Raw genomic sequence first — 27,458 nt, forward strand, 5'->3', positions numbered from 1 at the left:
CCGAAGGGAGGAGGTGGTTTTTGAGCCTCTGCCTTGGCATCCCACATGGCAGAGTCACCAGGACCAGATTCAAAGATCACATCCTCCAGATTCCTGCCACACAGACGGAAGGATGCCGTGGTTTCACAAAGCCTGGCCCCCGCTCGGCCCCTGACCCTGAAATGTTTAGAAAACCCGCCCAGGGAGGTTCTAGTTCCTGCCTGTCTGCCCAGAGCCCAGGGCGGTGCTGGGAAAATTTCCACCGCCATGAGCTCCAGAGCTGCTGACAGCTCCTCCCGGCGGGAGGGGATTAATGGAAACCAGCGGAAGTCACCGAGCTGCTCTGCTTTGTTTTTCTTTCAGAAATCATCTGCATTTTATTTTTAGCCATATTCAGAGCCACGCTGGATGAAAAGGGGGATGCGTGGCATCGTGGGTAGTATCTTTTTGCATAAAAATCGAGGTGTGATTACAAAGTAACAAAGCTCATCTTTTTTATTTCTTATGAACTGACTCTAGTCAGAAAGCCTTTCCAAAGCTGGCAGCATTTCTGGGCTAAATATGCACCTGCCAAGTGTGTACGTTTTGAAGTTGAATACTCGCTTGTGGGTGTAAGCGCCAGTTCATCCTCTGATGGAAAACAAAATAGTAGTGTGCTGACTTAAGGGGACCCCCCCTCGCCCCAGCACCCCGGAAGTATGATCAAGCCTGGGGCCCTTCTCCTGGCCTGTTCATTTCTCACCATTTCAGGTCTGGACTTCGCCTGGTTAACTGCTCTACAGGATCTTAAAGTGCAGAGCTCCTTATCTTAATGAAATTTCCATTCTTGCTGGGAAGCTGTGATTTTGCCCCCTGAAACTTCCGTTGCATTTTAATACCCTGGGAACACTTAACCCCCCTTTTCTTTGGGGGATAAAAGACGCTCTGTCCCAGATCCTCAGCTGGTGCTTAGGGGTATGGAGAGAAAGCAAGAAGTGGGTGAGGGCAGAGTGGAGATTCATGGAGTGGGGCGGGGGAGGGGCTTCCATCCTAGAGGGACAATGGGCCTGAATGCGATGAACAGGCGTGTGTTTGGGGGCAGCTGTTTCAGCTGAGTGAGTGGGAGGCCAGAGAACCAGCAGGGTGGGCGGGAGTGGGAACCAGTGTCTGAGCCAGCCTCCCCTCCTTCCCACCGCGTAGTGGACATGGGAGCCGTGGTAACCCCCAGTTACCAGCCTCCCCATCCTTCGCGTGTATCCATGGTAACCTCCTTGTTTCTCTTGGTCCCCAGTGGAAGGACTAAAAGTGGTGGAGATTGAGAAATGCAAGAGTGACATTAAAAAGATGAGGGAGGAGCTGGCAGCCAGAAGCAACAGGTAAGGTGTGCACCGGGGGAGGCGCAGGCAGACGACTCGGGGAGAGCACTGCGTAGCCATATGGGGCGGAGGGGGCCTTGGGCTTTTTTTTCCCCAGAAGCGAGGCTGAAGAATCTGGTTCAGCTGGGCTTGAGTGGGCACTGTCTGGGATCTGCTTTTTAGTTACACAGCTTTCTTCTCATAAAAGAGAGGATATGGCTGTGGGAGGCGGGGAGGATGACGTCACACAAGAAGAGAGGAAGCATCCTACAGAAAATGGTTAAGATTCACACCCTCGGCTTGAACAAAGTCGACATCAATTATTTTGAAAAAGGGATCAATTAAAGGAGAAGGACCTTTGGCTTCCAGAGGACGCATGTCCTGGGGCCTCAGAGGCCCCGCTTCCATATGGACGTCCTCACAGTGCAGAGTCAGAGAAGGCAATGGCAACCCACTTCAGTACTCTTGCCTGGAAAATCCCATGGACAGAGGAGCCTGGTAGGCTGCAGTCCATGGGGTCGCGAAGAGTCGGACATGACTGAGCGACTTCACTTTCACTTTTCATTATCATGCATTGGAGAAGGAAATGGCAACCCACTCCAGTGTTCTTGCCTGGAGAATCCCAGGGACAGGGGAGCCTGGTGGGCTGACATCTAGGGGGTTGCACAGAGTTGGACACGACTGAAGCGCCTTAGCAACAGCGCAGAGTGGCCAGTTGGGGGAGCAATACCACAATCTAGACACAGAAGTCACTTGTCCCTCAGAACGAGCGTCCCTCCATGCGTGCCCCTGGGGAGCCAGGGTGAGGTGCCCAGGCTGCCGAAATCCATGAAAAAAACACCCCAAGCACTTCTTGGAGAGTGGGGTTTCGGGTGCAGCTGGACCCCTGGCCAAACTGGGGTCAAAGCAGAGGTTCAGGTTGGGGGTGGAGATGCCCCGTTGGCTGAGATGACGTGGGACATGGTGCATGTGTGGGGCACTGACTGTGTGCAGGGCTGTGATGGGTGCTCTCTGAAGCGACCAGCTCCGCCTGTCTGCCCTCTGGGGTTGCTTCATGCCCACGGTCAGCCAGCCAGAGCCCATGTGGTGACAATGTGGCCTGTCACCCCCAGAACCCCATGCCACTAAGGTGGCTGAGTTTACGTTGGGCCTAATGGGACTTAGCAGGACTCCTGGGCCCACTCACAGCCCTGTGCAAACACACTGGATCATCTTACAAGGCCACCTCACACCCTGAAGGTCATTCCCGGAATTTTCAAAATCGAGGGCAACCTGCTTAGTGGGGAGGGTGGCTGAGTGCGGGGCCTTTGGGCCAGGAGGGGACAGGGAAGCTGGTGGTCCTGACAGAGAGTGAGGCTGGCAGCCTTGGGGTGGGCTCAGGACTAGCCTGATGGGCTCAGAGCCGCATTGGCATGTCTTCCCAGGACCATGCCATGTTCACGTCATACTTGTCATCTAGTTTGGATTCTCTGAGACCAGCCTGGGACTGGCTGCCTGTGGCCCAGTGCCATGTCTGCTGCAGCGAGAGGGGACAGGGGTGCACTCTGGGCCCCATCCGGCACCTTCCGTCTGTGGAATCGCCTCACTCACAAACATGTTGCATCCATGGAGCCCACAGAGCACTTGTGGGAGACAGGTTGGCTTTTGTGAGGTGTAGTTGGTTCCCAGGTGGCGCGGTGGTAAAGAGTCTGCCTGCACCGCAGGAGATGCGGGTTTGATCCCTGGGTCGGGAAGATCCAAACTAGATCCCCTGGAAAAGGAACTGACAACTGGCTCCAGCATCCTTGCCTGGGAAACCCCATCGACAGAGGAGCCTGGCGGGCTGTAGTCCGTGAGGTTGCAGAGTCAGACGTGATGTAGCAACTGGGCACACAGGTTAGCTGAAGGTGCGCGCAGTAGGAAGGGGTTTATAATGCAGCCTCTCAGCCCTTCTCAAATAACTGACTCCTGCCACCTTCCCGGAACAGCCAGGGTGAGTCATGAGCCCCCACCAGCCAGGCCTGCCCCCGCCAGGCTGCAGGCGCCCTCGTCTGTACAGAGCCCGCTGCGGGCAGGGGCGAGGCAGTGCTTCCGGTATGGTCTCTGGTACTGGCCGTTAGGATCGCAAGAGAAAAATCAGAATTTCACCCAGGTTGTGTTAGTTTCCTGCGGCTGCTATAACGAAGTACCACTAACGGAGGGCTGAAAACAGTAGTTTATTTCCCACAGTTGTGAGCGTTAGAAGTCTGAAACAAAGGTGTCAGGAAGGCCGGGCTCCCCGGGAAGGCTCTCAGGGGACCTGTTCCAGGCCTCTCTTCCAGCTTCTGGGGGTGTTGGTGATTCCTGGGGCTCCTTGGCTTGCAGAGCATCACTCCAGGGTCTGCCTCTGTCTCCACATGGCCTCTCTCTGTGTGTCTATCTCTGCGTCCAAGTGTCCCCTATTGCCAGTCAACTCACACGGATGTGAGAGCTGGACAGTAAAGAAGGCTGAGTCCCGAAGAATGGATGCTTTTAAACTGTGGTGCTGGAGAAGACTCTTGAGCGTCCCTTGGACTGCAAGGAGATCAAACCAGTAAATCCTAAAGGAGATCAACCCTGAATATTCACTGGAAGGACCGATGCTGAAGCTGAAGCTCCAATACCTGATGCGCAACCTGATGCGAAGAGCTGACTGATTGGAAAGGACCCTGATGCTGGGAAAGATTGAGTGCAAGAGGAGAAGGGGAGGACAGTGGATGAGTTGGTTGGATGGCATCACCAATTCAGAGGATGTGAACTTGGGCAAACTCCATGAGATAATGAAGGACAGGGAACCCTGGTGTGCCTCAGTCGGTGGGGAGGTTGGGGCTGAGGGTGGGGGCAAAGAATCAGATATGACTTGGCAACTGAACAGCAGCAGTCATACTGGGTGAGGGGTCACCTTCCTCCAGCATGGCCGATCTGAACTCATTACGTCTGTGACAGCCCTGTTCCAAATGAGGTCACAGTCAGAGGTGCTGTTAGGACCTCAGGGTATGAGGACACATAGGGGACATAACACACCGCGTGGAGAAGACCTGCCTGATCTCAGAGCACAGGGGAGATGAGATGTCCCCTGCAGGTGCTCCTCTGGGGCAGAGGCAGCTGGGCTCATCCAAGTGTTGAAGCCCCTTCCATATGCTGCCCCTGCCAGAAGTGCATTCTTGGAGCTCACAGTGCCGCGGTAATCCAAAGAGGCGCCCTCCCTGTGTCGTAACCAAGTCTAGAGCGATGTCATCTCAGCCAGCAGTTTTCACAGCAGCCATGTAGGTGAGAGACGAGTAATTGTAACTGTTCGTTCAAAAATAGAGTAGCGTGAAGTCTCAAACATTGCCGACACAATCGGAAAAAGGAAATCTAGCCTCCTGGGCATAGGTCTGATCCGCAGCAGCATCACCCACCTGGGACCCTGGCCCAGGAGTCTGGCAGCCCCCTGTGCCCCATACAAGCAGCCCTGCCCTTTTCTATATGGAGAAATGGACTCAGACGGAGGGTAAGTCCTTTGCATTGCCCTCAGTCTCTGTTGATGTCAGGGTTCCATCCTAACTAATCACACAGATGGTCAGGCCATTCAGCATCCCGGGACCTGGCTTGTTACCTGGGACCAGCTTTGTTACTTGGGATCACACAGCTGAGCAGCTGTTTCTGACGATGTCAGCCCAGCTGGGCGGTGGTCCTGCCTATGGTGGGGCTGAGAGAGGAACAAAGGTCCCAATCTGGGTGAGCCCAGCTCTGTACCCGCTCAGGTGGTCAGTGAGTCTGAAGTGATGACCACCTTCACCCACCCATGAGCACACCACAGTGTGGCCTTGGAGCCAAGGGTCAGCATGGACCAAAACCATCTTCCCCCAGGGAATAACAGGATAGTGGTTGGGTTGGATCAGACTCAGACCCACAGACACCCTCAGAGCGGGCAAGAGTCCCCTGAGACTCAGGCCTTGAGTTTCTCTTGGCTTTTCCCCAAGAGGAAAGAAGGCGAATTGCCCACCCAGCTGTAGGGCAAGGTCCGACCCCACTGAGCACTTGTCCACAGAGTGGAGCCGGAAGGTTCATCCCAATGGGGCTCTGCGAGAACCCTCAGGGCAGCATCCAAGGACCCTGGAGCCTACCATCTCTGCTTCTGTCCCAAACACTGGCCTTGACCACTGGGCTGAGCCCCAGGAGAGGGAGGGCTGGGAGCGCAGAACACAAAAGCAAAAGCCAGCCCCAAATAGAAAAGGAGAGACACCATGCCAGAGGCTCTGTCAGCTGGAGGATGCTGGTTCCCGTGGCAACGGGCACAGATGGAGCTGGCAGGGGCACCTGGACAACGTGGGCAGGCCCTGGCAGGACCTCCCAACGCTGGGGTTTTTGAGCAAGCAGAGAGATCCCAGCAGTCAAACCATCCTGGGTGGCAGAAGCTCACGCAGCCCTCCTGGGAAAGGTGCACAACCAGCCTGCCCAGCATGCGTGCGGATGTTGGTTCAGAAGAGGTTAAAAGTACGGGAAGAATAATGACAATGCTGCGTGTGATCTTCAGAGCATAGACAAGTTCTCACTGCTTAGCTGTGTGTCAATGGAAGTTCTCATGTACAAGGGCGACCCCAGACATCATCTGGTTGGCGCGTTTTCCTGGTTCGCTTTGTTCCTCTTTTGCTCCGGCTGTCTTAAAATCTCCCTCCACACGCGAAGCTGTCCCAAGCACCTCGGATGAGTCTCCCAGGCATCGGGTGGAGGGAAGACGTGGCACACTGAGAAGATCACACTGAGCTCCTTTTTCCAAAAAGGAGCAGGTGTGTTATTCTGAGTTTGCACGTGGTATAGCCTCCTCCTCTAACCTGCAGACAATACTGGTGGTGGGGAAGAGTCGATAATAACTGCAGCAACCACAGTGCTTCCAGCTGAAATCCAGTCCAGAGCTTCCCAGATGTTCTTCTGTGTACAGAGGCCCAGTTTTGAAAAACAAGTATGAAATACCGTGTTGTAACCTTTTTTACACTTACAGAATTGTAAACAATCAATAGATCAAAATGCAGCCTCAGACATTCTGAAGGCTGTGGTCCAACTCTCATTCTCACTCACCAAATGAATGGGTTCTTTTCTTGGTAAATTGTTCTCTATTCCTTTTCAGGATATACTGTAGGCAACGTTTCTTTTTCCCTTTTCACCCCACATTCCCTAGCTACATATAATACTTGTAATTAGAGATGATATAACAGACCTCCCTGTCGCAATACCATAATGATTTAAATTATTTCCCACTGGGGGACATTCAGGTAGCTTCTACTCTGGTTTTTGCAGCAGTAGATAACGCTGTGGTAAATACTTTTGAGCCGTTTGCTTGCATCTAATTCTTTTCTTAAGGTAAATTCCCCAGCGGAGGCTTGCGGCTTAAAGGATATGAGTTTCTTTATGGCTTTTACAATACGATATGAATTGCTCTCCCAGGAGATGAAACGTTATTTACAGACCTGCACGGGTTTCTGTGTTGGCCCCGTCCCCTATCTGGGAATCTCACACAAGGCAGGAGGGGGCAGAGTTTAGACACCCCTGGGGTTCCCTGTTTTGAGGGGACTGGGAGTTCCTTCACAAGGAGTTAAGATGCCCAGACTCCTGGAGCAGCGCCCACCTGCAGCCCCCAGATGTGTCCCCACAGGCCAGCACTCGGCCCTGACGTTAGAAGGGGGCTTCCCTCCAAAACCAGCGGGCTCCGTTTGTTCCGTTCTTGTTGCTCGATGTTAAACGGTGAAACGAAGTCAGACAGCAAATTTAGCGTGTGTGTAAGGTGGGGTGTCCTCAGAGTCCGTCACAGGAGGGGGTTGATGGCCTGTGGTCCACCGCACCCTGGCACCCAAGGAGCATGTGCTTTTGGAAGAGGTTGAGCTCTCTGAAGCATCGGCATTGCGTTTGTGACACATTAGTGGAAAAGGCAAGCTGCCAGAGAGCGAGCTCCGTACAATTCCATCCTTGTTGAGAAGGACTGGGGGCTGCCCATGTGTGTCCATGCCGAGGAAGGTTCTGGAAGGATGCCCCGAACTTAACAGAAGGCATTTCCAGGCGTGAGATTTAGAGGAAAGAAGTGGGTAAAATGGGACTTACTAGTTTTTTAACTTCTATGGTTTTTTAACTTTTTAGAGTAAACGTGTCTTACCCACATCATGAGAAAAAGATTTTTAGAAGCCTCTCTAAAGTGAAGATGATGTATTTTCTGAGAGCTCAGTATCATCTCAGGAGGTCCAGCAGGGGTCCTTGGGGTTTAGTAGTGAGACATCTCTGGCTCTGTGGCTTATCTTTCTGGAACAAATAAGACGAAAGCAGTTTGTGGGGTTCAGGTTGGATTGAGTTTGGGGTGTTTCTTAGCAGTGTCAATTATGTTATTTATTATCTACTACATGCGGGCAGTGTGCTAGGTTTTCTTCATGGACTAACTCTTTTTTTATGTATTTTAAACGTTTTGTTTTGTGTTGGGGTAGAGCCGATTAACAGTGTTGTGATGGTTTCAGGTGAACAGCGAATGGACTCAGCCATACATATATATATCCATTCTCCCTCCCTCTCCCATCCAGGCTGCCGTGTAACATTGAGCAGAGTCCCCTGTGCTATACAGTAGGACCTTGTTCCTTACTCATTTTAAATATAGCAGTGTGTACATGCCCATCACCTCTGGGGCTTGTTGTTTGGGCTCCAATGAGGTCCCCACAGTTAGCTGCCCAGACTACACCAAGCCCAAGGTGGCGGTGCCAGAAGTAATCTTTGCTTTTCTCTTCAGGACCAGCTGTCCCTGCAAGTACAGTTTTTTGGATAACAACAAGAAGTTGACGCCTCGACGCGATGTCCCCTCTTACCCCAAGGTAAGATGACAGCCTGCCTGTGAAGAAACCACCATCTGTGTCCAGAGCCTCAGGGCACACACCCCCACCCACCTCTGGCCCCACCCAGGGCCTCCCTGGCCTCCCAGCCCCACTGCAGTCTGCGTGTTTGCAAAGCCAGCTCTCGCCAGGGCCCTGGCCGTGGCATGCTTCTGTTATTCTTAGGCAGAATATATTTTCTCGTTGACGTTTGTTTAGCAGAAGTGGTCCCAGACCACAGCTCACTGCCAGGAGATCATAGCTCCTCGCTGGTATCCACTCAACCCCCATCGCCACCTCGGTGAACAAACGGTTCTGACGCTCAAATGTTACTTGAAAGAACTTTCATTTTCAACTAAATTATTTATAATCTGCTTCATTGCATCTCCCGTCCCTGAAGAATAGGTGATTATCACGAGAAGTTTTAGTTTTGGGTCACAGAGGATGTATCAGTTACAGGAGAGAGGCCCTTGTTAGAGCAGGCAATGCCCTGGGAGTTGGGAGGGTCTTCAGACAGCTACAAAAGACGAGTCCCATGACTGTGGTCCTCCATCTCACAATGCCTTCAACTGGAGACTGAGCGGGATGCTGGCCCAACTGAGTTTTATATATTTGCCCACTAAGATCTGGGCTTTGCCAAGACCAAGATCCTCCAGACGGGGGCAGGGGGCTGGGGTTGCTGGCCATGCACAAGGCCGAACCCCCAACTCGCCACCGTTCCCACAGCAGCAGAGAGCCTTCCAGAGTTGCAAGGGGTCTCCCTGACTCGGATATGAAAGACACACTGAATATTGTCCAAGGTCATCACGTGGACCCAAGTGCCCTTTCCCACAGGAATACACGGCGCACCCCTTGGGACCCTGCCCTGGGAGTCACAAGGCCCAGCCTGGGTCCCGAACAGAAGGCACCCATCTTCCAAAGAGGTTCCTTCTAAAAACACAGACAGAAAGACCTAGGAGATGACTGGATTTAATTCCAAACACCGTGACTGTCTTGTGTCCACAATCTTCTGTTTCCTCTGACAGCGTAACCTAAACTCCGGTGTTCCATAGAACCCAGAAGCTGTGCTGTTAGCCCACGGCTGAACTAGTGACAGGTTCCGAACACAAACCTCAAAATAGCTTCTTAGCCAGCGTTTGAATGCATGCCAGACTCTTTCCCCTCGATTTCCCTTTATTGTATTTTTTAAAGTCAGGTTTCTCGGGGTGTCACTAGCACACAGTAAGGGTCACCCTCTGCAGGTGTGGGGCACTGTCAAGTGTGACAGGCTTACACGGCCACATGCCCTCCACCACGATCAGGGGTGAACACCGTGTCTCCCCCAGACGCCCCCTCAGCCCCTGCTCAGTCCTGAAGCGCTCCCCCAGCCCCAGCCCCCACCAGTGGGGGGTCCGTCCCTCTAGTGTTGCCCCCTCCAGAACTCATGGGTATGGTCTCGAGAATGGACTTTGAGGTGTCCTGAGAGGGGTCGGGACGACGTGGAGAAGGCGTGGCAGGCCTTTGTGCAGCATAGAGGCCGGAGCCAGCTCACACTACTGCCTGTCCCTCCAGTACCTGCTGTCCCCTGAGACCATAGATGCCCTGCGGAAGCCCACCTTCGACGTCTGGCTCTGGGAGCCCAATGAGGTGAGTGAGTCATTGGAATGGGCGCCAGCCTCGGGGACCGGACGGGAGGCATCCCCATCCCTCTTCTCCTTTCTCTTCTCTTCCTTTTAACTTGCTTCCCCAGTTTTGCAGCCAGGTGCCCCTTGGGCTCGGGAAGGCCCTGAGCCAGAATGTGAGCAGCGGAGCCTCACACCAAGATCTGGCTGCTCAGAAGCGCCCCCATACCCCACCACCGGGCCACATCCTGATCCCCCAGGGCAGCTGCCGAGCTCCCGTGGGAGTGAGCCTCCAGGCTTCGGGATTATTTCAGGAGGGGGCTTCCACTTGAGGTCCCGCTGAGAGTGGTCAGCCTGGGGAGCTGTGAGGACTTGAGGACCCATGCTGTGTCGCTCCGTCATGTCTGACTCTGTGACCCATGGACTGCAGCCTGCCAGGCTCCTCTGTCCAGGGTATTGTCCCAAGCCAGGGATCGAACCTGGGTCTCCTGAATTGGCAGGTGAATTCTTTATTGTGTGAGGCACCAGGGAAATCTTCAAGGACTCAGAGTAACATCTTACAGTACGACAGTTCTTTTAAATTTCCCTTTTGCTGAGAAAACACAAGCATGGCAACGGTTGTTTGTTTAGTCTATTACCTAATAATGTCAGATACACCCTCTTCTCTCTGAACCCCAAGAAATCACAAAGCCGCATAGATCTCAGGCCACCGAAAGCAGCGGATTCTCGCCAGCTTTTCGGTCACACAGGAGCACAGAAAGGCTCACGCTGTTGGACAAGAGCGGCAGAGCGACTTCCCTGCAGGTCCGGGAAATGATCGTGTACCCCAGACTCTCCTGCGTGAACCACTGTCACTCGTGTGGTCTCCTGGGGTAAGAAGAGCCCCAGCAAGAGGGGCGGGGAAGCACAGATCTCACCTCCACCCCATCTGGTCCACCCTGAGAAGAGCAGCTGGATGGCACGGGTGCTCCAAAACATCCAACCAACCAGCACGCAGGACCGGAGCTGGGAGGTCAGTGAGGAGGGGCTCTTCCAAGTGTCACCTGCCGGATCAGTGCTTGATCGAAGATGGACGTGGAGCAGGGCAGGAAGAGAAGAGTCAGGTGTTCCGGGAGAAGCATGACGACCTCTTATCCCAGTAGCTTCCGCTGAAGAGGGGACCCTGCTGGCCTGTCCATGAGCAAGTGGGCCCATGGGAGCTTAGAACACGCACCCCTGTGTTCAGCAAGTGGGCAAGTGCGCTTTGAGCACATCTCACGCTCCCTGTAGTCATGGCGACCTCAGCCCACAGGGAGAAAGAGCAAAGCTGGGGCCCTGATGGCAGAAGCCTGCCATTCCTGTCTCCACAGAACACAGGCTGCTTGTGGCCAGAGAGGGAACGCTCCACCTTTGTGTCAGAGGTGGAAGGATCCCCGCATCCACCATGGGGAGGCAGCCTCTCTGCCCTCGTCACTCCACCTGTGGGATGTATGAGCAGGTGTTGGCAGGGCAGGGCTAAGGGGAGGGAGGCAGCCCCCCTGCAGGTGTGCTTGGCCTGAGTGGCCGTCGTCTAGCCCCAGGGTTTCACCAGTACACCTCCACGACCCCAGGGAGCCTTGGGAGGGTTCCATTGCTTCTGTTAAGTGTCTCCCAGCCCAAAGTGGCAAACCAGAAGTGCTCACTGCCTCTGGGGGTGCCATGAATTTTGGAGTATGAGCAGCAAAGATGAACAGGTACAAGGACACATCTCAAAGCTTCAGCAGACCGAGTGGCCCCCAGCACTGCATCTGGCCACCCCCCGAGAAATCAGAGCTCCCGGGTGGCAGTGGTTCACTTCCTCCCCTCTATGCAGGGGTGATGTGCCCTGCATCACCCAGGGCCCAGCCCAGCATCCTCTGATCACAGACCAGACTGGGAGATGACCCCATGCTGCTCCACTCTCGAGAGGACCAGCCTCTGAGCGCTCCCCACAGCGCTGCATCTGCCCAGCCCCACCTTGAAGGCGGGACCTCGTAGTCATCTCATGCGTCCTCCACGCTCACCATCACCCAGCTGCCAGCCCAGGACCCGCCGCAGCGTCCACAGCTGCCGTCATGGGAGCAGATGTACAGACGTGTCCCTCCTGCTCCGAAGCCACCACATAAGTGGCGCCAGATGGTTTTGTCTGCCGATCACCTCCGCCTCTTGACTCTGATTTCACAGCAAACATTTCAGCTCTGCAGGGTTGCCTGCAGCCGCGAGTGGGCCAGTGTGGCAGGGAGCAGGGGTGTGAGAGCCGCAGCCCCGCTGGTCCAGGACGGTGGGGGCATGAGCAGCTCTGGACGGCTAGACCCTGACTAGGTGCTCATGCTGCCAGCCAAGCTGGGGTGACCTGGCCACCAGCCTGGACGCCAGCCCTCGCGCCACAACCCTGCACTCCCCACGCTCTGTCAAGGGCTCCTTTAAAGCCCCGGTTTCCAAACCTTGGCACCCAGTCTGTGTCTGGGCTGTCCCCTCAAGGAAGACCAGCATGTGGCCCCTTCAAGGACTTTCCATCTGGACATCCTCCTGGGCCCCCACTGCAGGGCTGGAGTGTTTTCCAGTTTCCCAAGTGGGTTCTTTGTGATGCCACACAAGTCTTTGCTCCCAGAGGTGTTCCTTCCACGGCCAGCTCATTGACCCTTCATTGTAGGACTGGCTTTGCAAAACTTCCCCTGAATTGCAGTGTTTGTAGTTCTCATATATTTTGTAACAAGAAAAAGTGTTTTTTCAGCTGCACTCCCTGAATAGGTCTGCTGGGGCTGCCATAGCAAATGCCGCAGAGTCGGGGGTTAAATAGAAAGCTATTTTCTCACAGTCTGGAAGCTCGACCTCCGAGATCCAGGTGTGGGCAGGATGGTCCCTCCCGAGGCCTTTCTCCTCCGCGTGTCGACAGCTGTCTCATCCTATGTCCTCATAGGGACATCCCTCTGTGCGTGTCTGTGTCCTGATCTCTTCTCATAAAGACACCTGTCCTAGCAGGTTAGCGCCTGCCCTGGTGACCTTGCATAACCTTAATTACATCCCTAATGGTCCTCTCTCCAAACACAGTCACAGAGGGACTCAGGGCCTCGACAGCTTGATTGGAGGGTCACGATTCAGTCCTTAACACACCCTTTTTGGGAAGAGAAGGTTGCCTGGTGAACAGAGCAGATGGGAAGTCTGTGCAGACACCAGGGCAGGGCAGGCACTGGGGCTGAAGGGCACAGGTGTGGGTCCCAGGGCGGGGAGCTGGGGGACAGGGGCTGGTGTCCTGCTAAGGTGATCCTAAGTCAGCCCCACTCTGAGACCTCCCATCTCCCTGGGCTCTTCTCTCAGAAAGCAGAGCCCACTTTGTCAAGCTCTCACTTTTTAAAGATCATTTAATCTTCTTCTTGGCTTGATTAAGCTTCAAAGTTCTGAGTGGCATTTAAATAGATTGCAACAGTGACAGTAAATCCTCTCTGGGCCTGGAAGCAAAATCAACATCAAGTTGAACAGGGATTTCTGTAGAAGTCGGCTCAGTGAAATGAGGTTTGGGAAGGAGTGCTCCCCAGAAGGAAGCTCGCCTTCCAGACACTTCAGTTCATGCATAAGAAAGTGCGTCGTCCCAGCGGGGGCTCTGGGGGCCCAAAGAGACGGGTTTGGGATGGATGAGTTTCTGTCAGTGCTGCTCCTCGGCTCCTCAGCTCCCAGCCTCCGGCTCGTGCAGGGTCTGCGGGAATTGGAGGTGTCTCTCAGAACCTCAGGCCAGGATTCTGACCCACCGAGTTGGGTGCTTGTGTATATAAGTCAAGTCACTTCCAGTGTGGTTATTTGGAGATAGCGTCATTTCATCTGGTCACTGTCCCTCCTGTAGAGAATGCCATTGACTTCTAACCCCGACTGCTCTTTCAAAGCCCCCACACCCCTTCTGGGGGTCCTGAAACCGCCTAGTCAACAGGCTTTGGTCCTGGGCCCCCGGGAGGGGAGGACTCCCCTGGGGCCCAGCCTGCCATGCTGCTGACCATCCTTCTGCCCCTGCGCCCGCAGATGCTGAGCTGCCTGGAGCACATGTACCACGACCTGGGCCTGGTCAGGGACTTCAGCATCAACCCCATCACGCTCAAGAGGTGGCTGGTGAGTGTGGGCCCCTGCTGGCCCCTGAATACAGTTTCATCGAGTTTCCCGGGAATGGACCGTGGGGACCTTCCTTTGGGCCTGGGCTTCCTACAGACAAAGGCCACACTCCTGTGAGAATCCTGCAGGGACCCATCCCCCACCAGACACTCTCTGCTCCTAAGCTTCTGTCTGTGAGCGAGAAAATAGTAGGAACCAGGGAGAGTCAGGTGAAGAGTGTGTTCTAAGCAGCATGTGTGTGGGGGGAGGGGGTGCTATGCAGGTGTATACATGTGTGTGCCAGTGTGTATGGAGTACGTGTGTGAGTGCTGGTGCCTGCATCATGGGGGGCTGTGCGTGTGTCCATGTGTAAGTGTGTGTGTGCGTGTGTGTGAGGTGTGCATGTGGGGGAGGGGTGTGCATGTGCAACTGTGTGTGTGTTTATCAGCAGATCTTTCCTTTTAATAAAATGCTGCTCAGAGCCAAATGTTAGAAGGCTGTGGAAAGGGACTTCCCTGTGGTCCAGTGGCTGTGACCCTGCTCCCAGTGCAGGAGATCCGGGTTCCATACCTGGTCGGGGAACTAGATCCTGCATGCTACAACTACCGACACAGCCAAATAAACAAATAGGTTTTTAAAAAACCTGTGGAAGGTTTGAGGTGGCTGGGGACCTGGCACCCCACACGCAGCCCCCTTGCCGTCCCCCCAGCTTCACACCCCACTGTGGGTCCCCTGGGGACACCTTCCCCTGTGTGGCCCTTGGACACCCCTGGGCCCCTCATCCTCACCCCCAGGAAGCGGGAATGCAGTTGGATGAGGACCGGGTGGGAGTCGAGAGTTGGCATCGGGGAGAAGGTGCGGGGAGCTTGGGGAGGGTGGGCGGTGGGCACAGGGCGGACCGTCTCATCCCGCAGCTGTGCGTGCACGACAACTACCGGAACAACCCTTTCCACAACTTCCGGCACTGCTTCTGCGTCGCCCAGATGATGTACAGCATGATCTGGTGCTGCGGGCTGCAGGTGGGTCTGCGGGCGTCCCCCCCTGGAGGGAGCTTAGGGCGGGTCGGGGGCATCTCCCCTGGAGGGAGCTTAGGGCGGGTCGGGGGGCGTCCCTCCTGGAGGGAGCTTAGGGCGGGGCTGGGGCCTCCCTCCTGGAGGGGAGCTTAGGGCGGGTCTGGGGGCATCCCTCCTGGTGGGGAGCTTAGGGTGGGGCTGGGGGGCATCCCTTCTGGTGGGGAGCTTAGGGCCGGTCTGGGGGCATCCCTCCTGGTGGGGAGCTTAGGGTGGGTCTTGGAGGCTTCCCACCTAGAGGGGAGCTTAGGGCGGGTCTGGGGGGCATTCCTCCTGGTGGGTAGCTTAGGGCAGTTCTGCGGGGCATCCCTGCTGGTGGGGAGCTTAGGGTAGGTCTGGGGGGCATCCCTACTGGTGGGAGCTTAGGGCAGGTCTGGGGGGCATCCCTCCTGGTGGGGAGCTTAGGGCGGGCCTGGGGGGCATCCTGCCTGCAGGGAGCTTAGGGTAGGTCTGGGGGGCATCCCACCTGGAGGGGAGCTTGGGGCAGCAGCTCCTCCAACACCTGAGGAAGCACTGCCCCTCCAGTTTATCAGTGAACAAGTGGGTGCCCGCCCTCCACCCCAAGGAGAGGCGCATTCTCCACCACCAGGCCAGAGCTGGGGGAGCTTCATCTCCCTGTGTCATTGCCCCACCCCCCTGCCAGCCCCTCCTCACCCACCAAATCCTCTCTCCGATCCAGGAGAAGTTTTCGCAAATGGACATCCTGGTCCTGATGACTGCAGCCATCTGCCATGACTTGGATCATCCAGGCTACAATAACACGTATGTACATGGTCCTTTTCTCTTATCAAGGGCACTCTGGGTGTCAGAGTTGAGCTTTTCAGCTCAGCCCCCTGCCAGTTCCCAGCAGGAGCTGTCAGTGAAGCACTCCTGAGCCCACAGCTCCACTCCACCACTGTAGGACTCGGCCTTCCTGCCGAGGACTTTGTCCAGAGCCGGGCCTTCCCGGAAAGATGCCTAGAGATCCCCAGACCCCAGGAGGCTGCCTCAGCCCGTTGTGGTCCTCTGTGTCTACACAGCAGAGCCTGGCAGCAGCAGAGCTCCCTGCCCCCTGCAGCAGGGAAGGACGTTCACACACCCGTGGACCGGGAAGGGCGGACCCCGGCCCAGTCTCTGGATCTCACTACCCTGAGGGCAGCCCCACCAGCCTGCTTCCAGCAGGAATGAGACAGAACAAGGGCAGTGACAGCAAGAACAGGGTATGGACGCGAGGAGGCAGGGAGGGTCCAGGGCAGGCCATGGGGCCAGGAAGATGGGCCAGGCTTTGCTGGAACATTGATCCACTCCTGCCTCGGGGTGAAGGCAGAGTCCCCCCCCATGTCCCTGCCAGAATCCAGGCTGGGTGCTGCTGGTTTGTGTTCATAGTGATACATTGGTTGTTCTATGGAGTTTGTGTGTTTGTGTGTCGAATTTTACCATGTGGGCAATGATGCCCAACATGTCTGGGAAGCATGCTATTGCTACTCAGGACCAGAGCAGATTCCAGAATACGGACGTCCCTGCCCGGAAGAGGAGGAGGTATCCCCATGGGCATCCACTCCCTCAGTTCACACTCAGATGCTATGCTACGCACAAGCCAGCCACAGGCCTTGCCCACAACATCTAGCCTTCCTCCCACATCCTACGGTGTCTGCAGGGTGCCTTGGCAAAGGCCTGACCACCTCAAGGGCACCTCCTCAGGGAGGACCTGAGGCTCATTGGTGGTGTCCACCGTTAGACTGTAACAACTTGGGAGTATCTAGTCAAAGGGGCAGCTGAGACCCAGGAGAGCCGGGAGGAGTAAGTTCCCGGCACAAGCAAAGTGGGATCCTCTCCAGCAGCCCCATCGCCTCCAGCCTCTGCGCCAGCACGCATGCCCCTGCACCACTGCGCCCACTCACATGTGAATGCAAGTACCCGAAGGTTCTTTCGCTCTCCAACCCCAGGTACCAGATCAACGCCCGCACGGAGCTGGCTGTCCGCTACAACGACATCTCGCCCCTAGAGAACCATCACTGCGCCGTGGCCTTCCAGATTCTCAACCAACCCGAATGCAACATCTTCTCCAACGTGTCGCCAGAGGGCTTCAAGCAAATCAGGCAGGTGTGTGGGGTGATGCCGCGCCCACTGGGGAGTGGAGGTCCCTGGGGGACAGTGAGCCCCACCAGAGAGGAGATGCCCTCTCTCCCTGTGCCTGAGGCTCCCAGGAGCTCCCAGTCTCCCACAAGGATCCTGGGGGGCCGGCCCTGCTTCCACGCCTTCTCCAAGGCCAGGTGACAATGCCCCAGGAAGAGGTGTGTGCTTGGCCTGCATGGGCAGTGTTTCACGGACCTTCAAGTCATGACTACCATTTAATTTAACCCTTTGAGATACGTCCTTTCTCATCTCGCAGCCCAGGAAACTGAGGCTGACACAGACAAGGTCACTTGCCCAAGAAAGCAGGTCCTGGACGGACACGTCTGGGACATCCAGCCCGGCAGAACCCCAACCACTGCCCCTAGGCCCTGCCCTTTTCCCCCACTGCCCCTGACCAACCAGCCTCGCATCCCACTTCAGAGAAGAGACCTTTCTGCTCCTGGGTGCACATGGGGCGGGGAATGGTGGCGGCCACCTGTCCAGAGACAGAGGCTTCCAAGTCACCAAAGTCACACATACACTGCCCGTACACACACAGCAGGTCTCACTGAGCACAGCCCTGTGCCCCACCCTCTGGCATGTTCAGAGGAAGGGCAATGTCAGAGCGATCCTGGAGGGATGAGGTGGGTTGAATGATAGCCACCCCCACTAAAAAATTAGTCAAGTCCACCTCCTGACCCCCGAGGAGCTGCGAATGTGACCTTATTTGAATAAATCTATGTAGCTATAATTAAACTAGGATCTTTAGAGGTTAGCTCAGATTATCCACATGGACCCTAAATCCAATGGCAAGTGTCTGTGTAAGGGACACACGGAGAGACACAGAGGCCGTGTGACAGCAGAGGTGAAGACGGGAGGGTGTGGACACAAACCGCGGAGCCCAGGGGCTACCAGAAGCAAGAGGCAGGGAGTGGACCATCCCCGGAGCCTTCAGAGGGGGCACCTTGGTTCCTAGACTTGTGGCCTCCAGAGTCATGAAGAGATGCCTCCCTGCTGCTCTGTCCCCCGCGTGTAGCACTTTGCACGGCAGCCCAGGGACTCGGACAGGTGGGAGCCACGTCCTCCTTGTGGGAGTCCACACAGTGTCTCAGTGGCCTGGCTTCCAGACACACTTGATAAAGACACACTAGAGCCCAGGGCAGGACACGCTCCCTCCTCCTGGAGACCGACAACCTCGCCTTAGCAGACAGCTGCAGGCCTATTCCCATCCTTTCACTTCCAGGACATCGGTGCTCAGCCAGGGCTTAACGACAGGCCTTGCTGAGTCACCGATTCCTGGTGCAGGGCCCTCCTGTGTGCTGCCCCTGATGACTGCCAGGTGAGGAGCCCTGCCAGGAACTCAGCCCAGGGCATCCAGGCAGCTGGCCCCCTCCCTTCGTGTGAGGAGCAGTCAGAGCAGGAGGGGACACGCCCCCAGGGAGGTGCCCTGCCTCCTGCCGCCCACACAGGGACACACTGCTGCTCCTGCCCCGGACACCTTACTGACTTTAACGCTTTCTGGGGGTAAAATCCATTGTCCCAATTTTCAGTAATGTTTTGTCCTTGAGTATCTTGAGGGATAACTCATCGCAAGAGTAGATCCTTCACTAATAACAATTAAATCCTTACCAAGAAATGGCACAATTCAGAAAGCCAGTGATGGCCCCTCCCCAAGTACACTGTTTATCTGTACTGACTGATTTGAGTTCCGTACTTGATGTTTCTGGTGTTGTTTTCTTGGAGAAATAGATCATACCCAGCACAGAGGTGTGCTCTGTAAATATTTGTGGGATGGATGGATGAATGGATGGATGGACAAGTGGGCGAATGGATGGATGGACGGATAGATGAGTGAATGGATGGATGGTGGATGAACAAGTGGGTGGACGGATGGATGGATGGACACTTGGATGGATAGATGGATGGATAAATAAGTGAACAAATGAATGGATGTTGGATGAGTGAACAAGTGGATGGATGGGTAGACAGATAAATTAATGGGTGGATGAGTAGGTTGATGGATGGTCATGGTTTCTAATTACTTCTACGAAACTAACATTTGGTTAACAAGATCATAAAATATTTGTATTAAAAACATTTCACTTTTGCTTACAAACTTGTTAATAGAAGAATGCTATTATTTATCATCAGACTGTTCCCAAGCAAGATATGCACATACAGCCACACACAGATTAGATAATAAGAAAAAAATACTCTTGGAAAATGGGTCATTGACCTCCAGCAACAAGTTCTAGGAGGAACAAACCGTATATCTAGATTAGTGAACTGGCAGGAAACATTTGTCCTTGGCTAAAACCGTCTGGACTTCACAAGGAGACACGCTGAGCCTCTTCTCTGCAGCTGAATGCTCCTAGTGGGCCTGGACTCGCAGCCTTCTCTGGGGGCACAGCCTGCATCAGGCACCCTTGGGCTCAAACCCCAGCCTTCCACTCGCCAGCTGTGACCTGGGCAAGCTCCTTAGCCTCTCTGGGTCTCAGTTTCTTTATAAAAACGAGGACAGTACCCGCCCCTGGCACTGGCATGAGGTCTGAATAAAGTGATGTGAGCAGAGGGCTCCTCATACAGTGGGTGCTCACTAATTATTGGGATCATGCCCCGTGTTAACTCTTTGCTTCCACTTCTCAGGGAATGATCACGTTAATCTTGGCCACTGACATGGCGAGGCATGCAGAAATCATGGACTCTTTCAAAGAAAAAATGGAGAATTTTGACTACAGCAACAAGGAGCACATGACCCTTGTGAGTGGGCTTTTCTTCCTTCTCTGGGGGCTGGTGGGTGAGCCCCACCCCCCAGCTCAGACTGGGGGCCAAGAAACCAAAGGAAAATGCATACCCTCGCCTGGAGTGAGGTATTAGGTATCAGCAACACCAATTTTCAAAGTCCCAGTGCTTAGCAGGGAAAGCCCCCCAACCCCCAGTAGGACCCCTTCTCCTGATTAAAGGAATTCCTTTCCCATCCTTCCATCTCCTTCAGATTTGAATGTGATAAGTGGGCGAAGGCAGCCCCAAATGGGGCCCAGCCAACACGGGGGAGTGCCAGGCTTGGGAACAGAGGGCAGAATCCAGGGCCACCCTGACCTTTGTGTGACTGTGCTCTCACAGGCCCACCACACCCCCTTTAACCAGCAGGGCTGTGGTTCCCACCCCTGCCTCCCCTGTGGTGTTCAGACCATGGGGTGCCGATGAAACCCCCCGGTGGTGTTTCTGGGGGCTCCAAGTAGCCTTGGTCCTTTATGTCTCAGCATAGAAAGAATTCAATGAGAGGCAAAGTTATAGATGAGAGATTCGGACAAGATGCTTGTGAGGCTTACAAGTGGGTGGATGAGAGGATGCCACCCCCTGAGAACTTGGTGGGCTCGGTTCTATAGTCAAAGGAAACGTAGGGAGAGCAGAAAAGACCACCTTCTTCCTCGTTCTGGAATGGACATCATGCTTCCAGCATGAGCTCCTCCTCCACGTCAGGTGGGGTGGGGGAGTTTTCTTGTCCCTACACGCTTAAGCCAGGACGGTCATGCAGCACAGAAGAATGATCTCAGGTCACAGTACAGTGAGGGCCTTTCACTTTGAGATGTCACCTTTCCATAAATTATTGTCTTTTATGTGTGCAGAGTATGTCCTAGGAGGCATTAACTTACTCAGCTCACTGGGCAGGATGTGGGTCGCACGCCACCGTTGTTTTTTGTTTGAGGGTATGTCCCCAAGCTTCTGTAGCATGGTTTTCTTGCTAAGCAAGCTTGCTTGGTTTTGTGGTTAAGAAAACTCACTTTCTTGGGTGATCATTAACTTACAGGGGTCTCGCGTATTTTTTTTCTCTACGTATAATCCATTAGAGCGTGTGTGTGTGTGTGTGTGTGTGTGTGTGTGCGCACGCATGTGTATGTTCGGTCATATCTGACTCTGCGACCCCATGGACCGTAGCCCGCCAGGCTCCTCTGTCCATGGGATTCTCCAGGCATACTGGAGTGGGTTGTCATTTCCTTCTCCAGGGGATCTTCCCGACCCAGGGATCTAACCCATGTCTCTTGCATCTCCTGCACTGGCAGATGGATTCTTTAGCACTTGAGCCCCCTGGGAATTAACTATTTAATCACAACTTTTCCCTTTACTCTGTCCCTATCACCGAGGCCGGTGGGCACACTCCCTGCTGCTGTGTGAGGGTCCCCTTCACCCCATGTTTATAACGCACTTCTTCAGTGCTCAGAAGGCCCACTGGGTTTCTTCTCATTACCGTTTAAACCTCTGCCTCCTGACAGCGCTATCTGTCTATATTTTTTATGTATTGTCAAGATCAAAGAGATACTTCTGAGCTTTGCAGAATGTGGTTCATAAGACAAAATGTCCGTGTGTTAAAGGCGCTTTCCTGCTACTCAAGCCCCTCCAGGAAAGAGTCTGATCTGTGGGGGTGTGGTGATGCCCCGTTCTCCTCCCCTTACAGTGGGAAGTGTGCCCTTGCAGGGGGAAGGGGGCACAGCAAAGCTCAGTTCCTCTCCACCTGCATTGCCCACCTTCCTCCCTGCCGGCCTGTGATGACAAGCCCAGACCCAGAGCCAAGCAACGTGTGTCCCATGCTGCACAGCTGAGTCCAGGTCTCTTCTTTCAGCTGAAGATGATATTGATCAAATGCTGCGACATCTCTAACGAGGTCCGCCCCATGGAGGTGGCAGAACCGTGGGTGGACTGTTTGTTGGAGGAATATTTCATGCAGGTAAGAGTGTTGCACAGGCCACACCTCCCGGGGCTCTTTAGCCCCAGGGTTCCTGTTTGAAATGTGACAGAGGCACCAAGGTGGCCAGTGTCAGCGCTTCTAGAAGCCTTCACAGCAGGGGCACGCCAGAAACGCGTGGGGTTGTAATCTGAAACACACAAGACAGGGATGAGCAGGAAAAGCTGATGTCAAATTGTCACCATGTTAGCAACCCTGTTACCACTGATTAACTCCCCCCACCCGATGGGAGGCTCCTGCAGGGACTGGAGCCCCTGGGTGCATGAGACCAAACAGTTATGGCTGGGGACACTCTGGGACAGGAAGCAAAGCCAGCCTAAGACGGAAAATGTCAGAAGGGACAATAAACCTCTCTCTAGAGCAGCTTGATGAGTCTGGGGTCAGGATGAGGGGTCGCAGGCTGGGGGGTGCTGGTCTACAAGCTGCTCTGCTGCTGAGCAGCCAGCAGGGCCTGGAGCCGTTCTCCCCTCCCCTGGACACACCATGCAGGCTCAGGGGCCCCTGGCTGGCACTTAGAGCCTCCTCATCTTCCACGTAGTCACTACCTTCTGTGATGCGGGTGATTCTGCTAGCATGTTAGCTGTTTTTCTCTTCCTCTGAGAGCAGTGATCCCTGAAGCTCCCAGATTCCACGAGTGTTTCTTTCTTTAACATCATGTTCGGTACCTTCCCTGCAGAGTGACCGCGAGAAGTCAGAGGGCCTCCCCGTGGCCCCATTCATGGACCGGGACAAAGTGACCAAAGCCACAGCCCAGATCGGCTTCATCAAGTTCGTCCTGATCCCGATGTTTGAGACAGTGACCAAGGTGAATGACCACCTCCACGAGCTGCTGGCCCAGCAGGGAAAAATACACGTGTGCATTCACATGGACACACACACACACGGACACACTCACAGACGTGCACTCACATGGACACACACAAAGGGACACACACAGACCCACGACATACGCTCACACAACACACACACACATATACTCCCTTGGACACACACTCCCATGGACACACATTCACACACTCCCATGGACACACAAACACACTCCCATGGACACACACTCACACAGACACACACTCACACAGGCACATGGACACACTCACACGGACACACACTCAAACACACACACATATGCCGTAGCCGCCTACCTGACACTCACCTGAAGCCCACCACACCTAACACCCGCAAGTTCAAACAGACCACCCGCCACCCCTCCTGGCCTCTGTGCCCAACCCCCAGCCCAAGCCGCAAAACCACAGAGCCTCTCACTGCCCCTCCCTGGGCCAGGCGGCCCTCCTCCACCATGTCTCTGGAGCCACCCCAACCCCCCCGCCCAGGGCACCAGCAGGGCCTTGTCAGCGCCTCTCATCTCTGCCTTCAGAAGGACTTTCTGACCTGCCCGCCCCCGTCTGCCCCACGCCCACAGCGATCACCACTTTAATCCTCAGTAAGGAAGCAGTCTCTGCCTCTCTCCTGAATCTTCCATGGCTCCCCACTGCCCCCAGCACAGGGCAAACCACCCGCCTTGCTGGACAGTCGCCCATCCTCTTAGGCACTTCGGCCTTACCGGAGAGCCCCGTGGCTCCTGGTCCCACCTTCTTCAAGCCTCCACCTCTGAGCCCAGCCTGCCTTGGCCTGGCCCCGCCGTGCTGTTCTCAGCAACCTTCCAGAACTACCTCAGCGTACCCTTCTTGAAGCCCCACAACACCCTTATCCCACAGGCAGCAGGTGCCGGCCAGCAGTGGCGATGGTGGGCCTGCCCTCCTCCCTTGCAGGAGCAGGTTGGGGCTGGGGGCTGTGTGCACAGGGCCCCGGGGGGCAGGGAGGCAGGGTATGTGCCTCCTGGCACTGAGGAGGTGCCACTCAGAGGGAGAGGCAGCCCCCTCAGAGCTGAGTCTCAAAGACAAAGCATGCTCACCAGGTGGACCCAGGGCCATGGGCACTGCAGGAGGGAGGCAGAGCTGCAGGCGGGGCCAGGCCCCAGCGTGGTGCGGGCAGAGGGGGTCCCGGGCCACGTGCAGGGTGCCTTCACTCCACCCACCCATGGCTACCCGGAGTCTGCTGGGTGAGGTTGGCGAGGCTGGCATTTGGGAGAAGAGAGTCCGCGGTGGGATCTCGGGGTTCTGGGAGGCAGAAGGAGGGAGCGGCTTCTGCTGGTCCTCTTGGAAAGTGTGAGAACAGGAAACAGCGGGGCTCAGAACAGGCAGGTGGGGTGCTCTGTCCCCGACAGCTCTGTCCCCGCAGGCTCCCAGGAGCCATTGAGCAGCCAGCCTCGAGCACCTTGGATTCTGCCCCCACCGTGACCCTGATGGAAGCTCGTCTCCCAGGTGGCTGGTTTCCTGCGATGCATTTCCTGCGAGGATGACGGCCTGTTGACAGCCATCTTTTCTCTCACAGCTCTTCCCTGTGGTTGAGGAGCTCATGCTGCAGCCTCTGTGGGAGTCCCGAGATCGCTACGAGGAACTGAAGCAGATGGACGATGCCGTTAGGGAGGTGAGTCGCCTCTGTGAGGGCCTGGGCTCCACAGGCCCCACCCCGCTCGGCCACACCACCCAGGGGGCCTCCAACGGAGCGCATCTGTCCCACAGAGACTCCAGGCCCGATGCAGAGGTGTTCTGTCCTCAGGGAGCTCACAGCATGGGAGACACAGAGCCTTGGGAGGAGTCTGTGGTGGTCCACAGGGGTTTGAGGACATCACAGCCTCTGCCACCTGCATCCCCTCAGAGCAGGTTTCTGGCCCCATGCAGTCCCTCCCCTCCTCCCAGGGCCGACTTTGTTCAGAAGCAAGGCCATGGAAGAGACTCCCTGTCTCTGGAAAAGCCACCACCACACCCAGCCATGGACTCTGCTAGCACCTTGAGGATCGAAAGACCCAGTGTGGCTCTAGTTGGCTGCTGGGGTTGGTCCTGTGTTTCAGGGAGGCTCAGAGCTGGGGTGGAGGCTTTCAGAGAAGCCTGCTTCAGGGCCCCCTCCCACTTGGGACCCCTGGGACCTGCCCCTGTGACATCCAGTCACTCAAGTCTGGCCTCCCCTCCATCCACCCTCCCTCCCCCTTTCTCTCGGGTGCCCAGTGCAGTGGGATCCACCTCCCTGCTGCTGTGGGCTTGGTCCCCACTGGGCCTTGCCTGGCACACCCCACCCACACCGAGGGCCCCCTCCCATGCCATTTGTTCTTCATACTCGCTGCAGGCAGGGCCCCTACCCTGCCTTTCAGCCAGGAACTCCCACAGTGCCTTGCTGAGCCTCCAGGTGGCTCTACTCTCAACCTCCTTTGTGTACGATGCCAGACGCACCGTGGTGCTTTTGGGTCGATGGGCAATCCCAGCCGGCAACCAATTTCTCTAGTCGGATTATCCTCCCAGGAAGTGACAAAACCCCCAAAGCCTAAGAGTATATGATGCAGAGAACAGATGTAAGAGGAGACGTCCCCCAGCCACGGCCTCTGACAGGAGGGCTGATGGTCCTGGTCCCCCTGGTCCAGCCTCGAGCCGACACTGCAAACGCCTCAGCCTCCAGGTCCCAGGCTGGCTGCCCAGAAGGCCACTAGGACCCTCCACGGCCCCTTCCTGCCCCCAGAAAGAGCTGACCCACCAAAGAGGTGACAGGGCCATGGACTCAGCATCCAGCCAGTGCTCTGGGGCTGCCCCTGCAGCCGGCGAGAGCTCACTGTCCAAGACCGGACGGAGGCCACGTGGTGAGGCTCCACGGCCGGGAAGGGGGACCGTGCAGAGCTGTGGCTGGGAAGCGCCCCCAGGGCACGTCTGCTCACATGTCTTAGCACCTCCTGTCCCAGGAAGCTTTTGAGCAGACAGGCAGTCACTCATTCACTGTCCGTCACCTCCTGTGTGCTCTGTCCTGGTCATAGCAGAAGGCTGAGAGCCTGATGTCTGGGAGCGCCATGTCAAGAGAGAAAAGCAGAGACCTCGGAAGACAGAGCGAAGGTAACGCTGTTCTGAATGATGTCTTGGTTGCTGTTCAGTCACTCAGTTGTGTCCAGGTCCATGAGACCTCATGGGCTGCAGCAGACCTGGCTTCCCTGTCCTTTACTCTCTCCTGGAGCTTGCTCAAACTCATGTCCATGGAGTCGGTGATGCCATCCAGCCATCTCGTCCTCTGTCATCCCCTTCTCCTCCTGCCTTCAGTCTTACCCAGCATCAGAGTCTTTTCCAGTGAGTTGGCTCTTCACATCAGGTGGCCAAAGTATTGGAGCTTCAGCTTCAGCATGAATAGCTAAATCTCAGTCCTTCCCATGAATATTCAGGGTTGATTCCCTTTAGGATTGACTAGTTTTCAGACTGAAACGGGGACAGCGTGAAAAGCTGGGAAGGACAGAGGAAGGGAAGGAAGGGAAGAAATCTGTATGTACAAATGTTTTTAAATGGAACATCTCTTCCTAGCATATAATCGTTACAATTAGGCTCTGAAAGGAGTCATGCCTTAGTTAGCGGAAAATGATCAATGATTAGCATCAGTCAGTTCAGTCGCTCAGTCATGTCTGACTCTTTGCAACCCCGTGGACTGCAGCACACCAGGCTTCCCTGTCCATCACCAACTCCTGGAGCTTGCTCAAACTCATGTCCATCAAGTCGGTGATGCCATCCAACCATCTCATCCGATTAGCTTAGGTACCACTTATAAGAGAAAACATTTTTCAAAGCTTCTCAGAAATAAGGTCTTTGCTTATGTCACTACAAGCACATCCTCTGCACTCCTGGGTCCTGGCTATTCATTCAGTCCAGGCAGAAGGCAAACCACTTCACTCAGTTGCCATGGGGTCTGGTCACACCATATGAGTCCAGGCTTTGCTCATTACCAGCTGAGTGACACCCACAGGTGTCTCAACCTCTCTGAGCCGCAGAGCCCCAATCTCTAAACTAGAGGTAATAATCCCATTCTTCTTGTTTTAGCTGTTCAACGAGCAGAGAATCTGATACAGAAAAATTGCTCACTGTGTGTGATGCCGTGAGATTTGTGGTGTTGCCAGAGCATTTTTGATCCCACCAACACAAACCAGCATCTTTTCCCTTTTCCAAGCAGACCATGCCTGAAGAAAGCAGAGGGCTGCAGACTGCTGCTCTGGACCCAGCCGGCCGAGCTTCGCAGGATCGTCCGTGCAGGAAAAAGTGGTCCTGAGTGCCTGCCACCACGAGATCGTTTTCTAAGAACATTTTGTTCACTGATACAAAAAAAAAAAAAAAAACAGGACTTCACAAGCTGTACAGAATTTTTATTTTTAAACTGTCTTTTAAATAATATATTCTTATACAGAAATGGGTCTGATTTTTTTTTTTGGTGGAGTTGGGTATCCTGGGCTGCTTCAGGAATCTCCCCAGTGCCCACGTGAGACAAGGACACTGTGCTCTCCTCACCTGTGTGTCTTAGAGCGATGGCCTGAGTGACTTGCTGAGTGCCTCCATGTAATTCGGCATTAGATGTTAGCTCAGTGCCCGGAGCATTGGGGACATGCCTGTCCTTGTGAGTTGCCAGGGGGATGTTGGAGGCTGTGCTCGGGGACACGGGACTGGAGGTGGCTTGGTCAGGCTGCAGGCAGTGTGAGCCAAGAAATCCATGTGGGACACAGACAACCACAGGCTTGAGCCTGTTTCCAGGGGTGGGGATTCCACATCAAAATGGGCAGGTAGGACAAGGAGCCTATTTACTCAGCACATTTCAGGATCCCTGTCTCAGGGAACGATGGGCCCCATCTCAGGTCCTTCTGCTGCTGCTTCTGTTTTAGGGACAAG

General features: G+C 55.1%; 1 protein-coding gene across 7 annotated transcripts in view; it reads left to right on the plus strand.

Moving 5' to 3' along the window:
- PDE9A (phosphodiesterase 9A) overlaps nucleotides 1-26,985 on the plus strand; it is a 106,642-nt gene extending 79,657 nt beyond the window's left edge. For 4 of the 7 annotated variants that reach the window (XM_060405849.1, XM_060405851.1, XM_060405854.1 and 1 more), the window contains 11 exons: nucleotides 1,250-1,334; nucleotides 8,059-8,140; nucleotides 9,689-9,763; nucleotides 13,747-13,833; nucleotides 14,727-14,831; nucleotides 15,562-15,644; nucleotides 16,808-16,964; nucleotides 19,623-19,736; nucleotides 21,598-21,702; nucleotides 22,397-22,525; nucleotides 24,112-26,985. In XM_060405849.1, the coding sequence (XP_060261832.1) occupies nucleotides 1,250-1,334; nucleotides 8,059-8,140; nucleotides 9,689-9,763; nucleotides 13,747-13,833; nucleotides 14,727-14,831; nucleotides 15,562-15,644; nucleotides 16,808-16,964; nucleotides 19,623-19,736; nucleotides 21,598-21,702; nucleotides 22,397-22,525; nucleotides 24,112-25,059 (1,970 nt within the window). In that variant the 3' untranslated portion in view covers nucleotides 25,060-26,985. The remainder of the gene's footprint in view (nucleotides 1-1,249; nucleotides 1,335-8,058; nucleotides 8,141-9,688; nucleotides 9,764-13,746; nucleotides 13,834-14,726; nucleotides 14,832-15,561; nucleotides 15,645-16,807; nucleotides 16,965-19,622; nucleotides 19,737-21,597; nucleotides 21,703-22,396; nucleotides 22,526-24,111) is intronic. The other 3 variants (XM_027960791.3, XM_027960798.3, XM_060405855.1) reach the window with 3 other exon arrangements.
- The last annotated feature ends 473 nt before the right edge of the window (nucleotides 26,986-27,458 follow it).

Source organism: Ovis aries, chromosome 1, assembly GCF_016772045.2.
Source record: "Ovis aries strain OAR_USU_Benz2616 breed Rambouillet chromosome 1, ARS-UI_Ramb_v3.0, whole genome shotgun sequence".
NCBI lineage: Eukaryota > Metazoa > Chordata > Mammalia > Artiodactyla > Bovidae > Ovis > Ovis aries.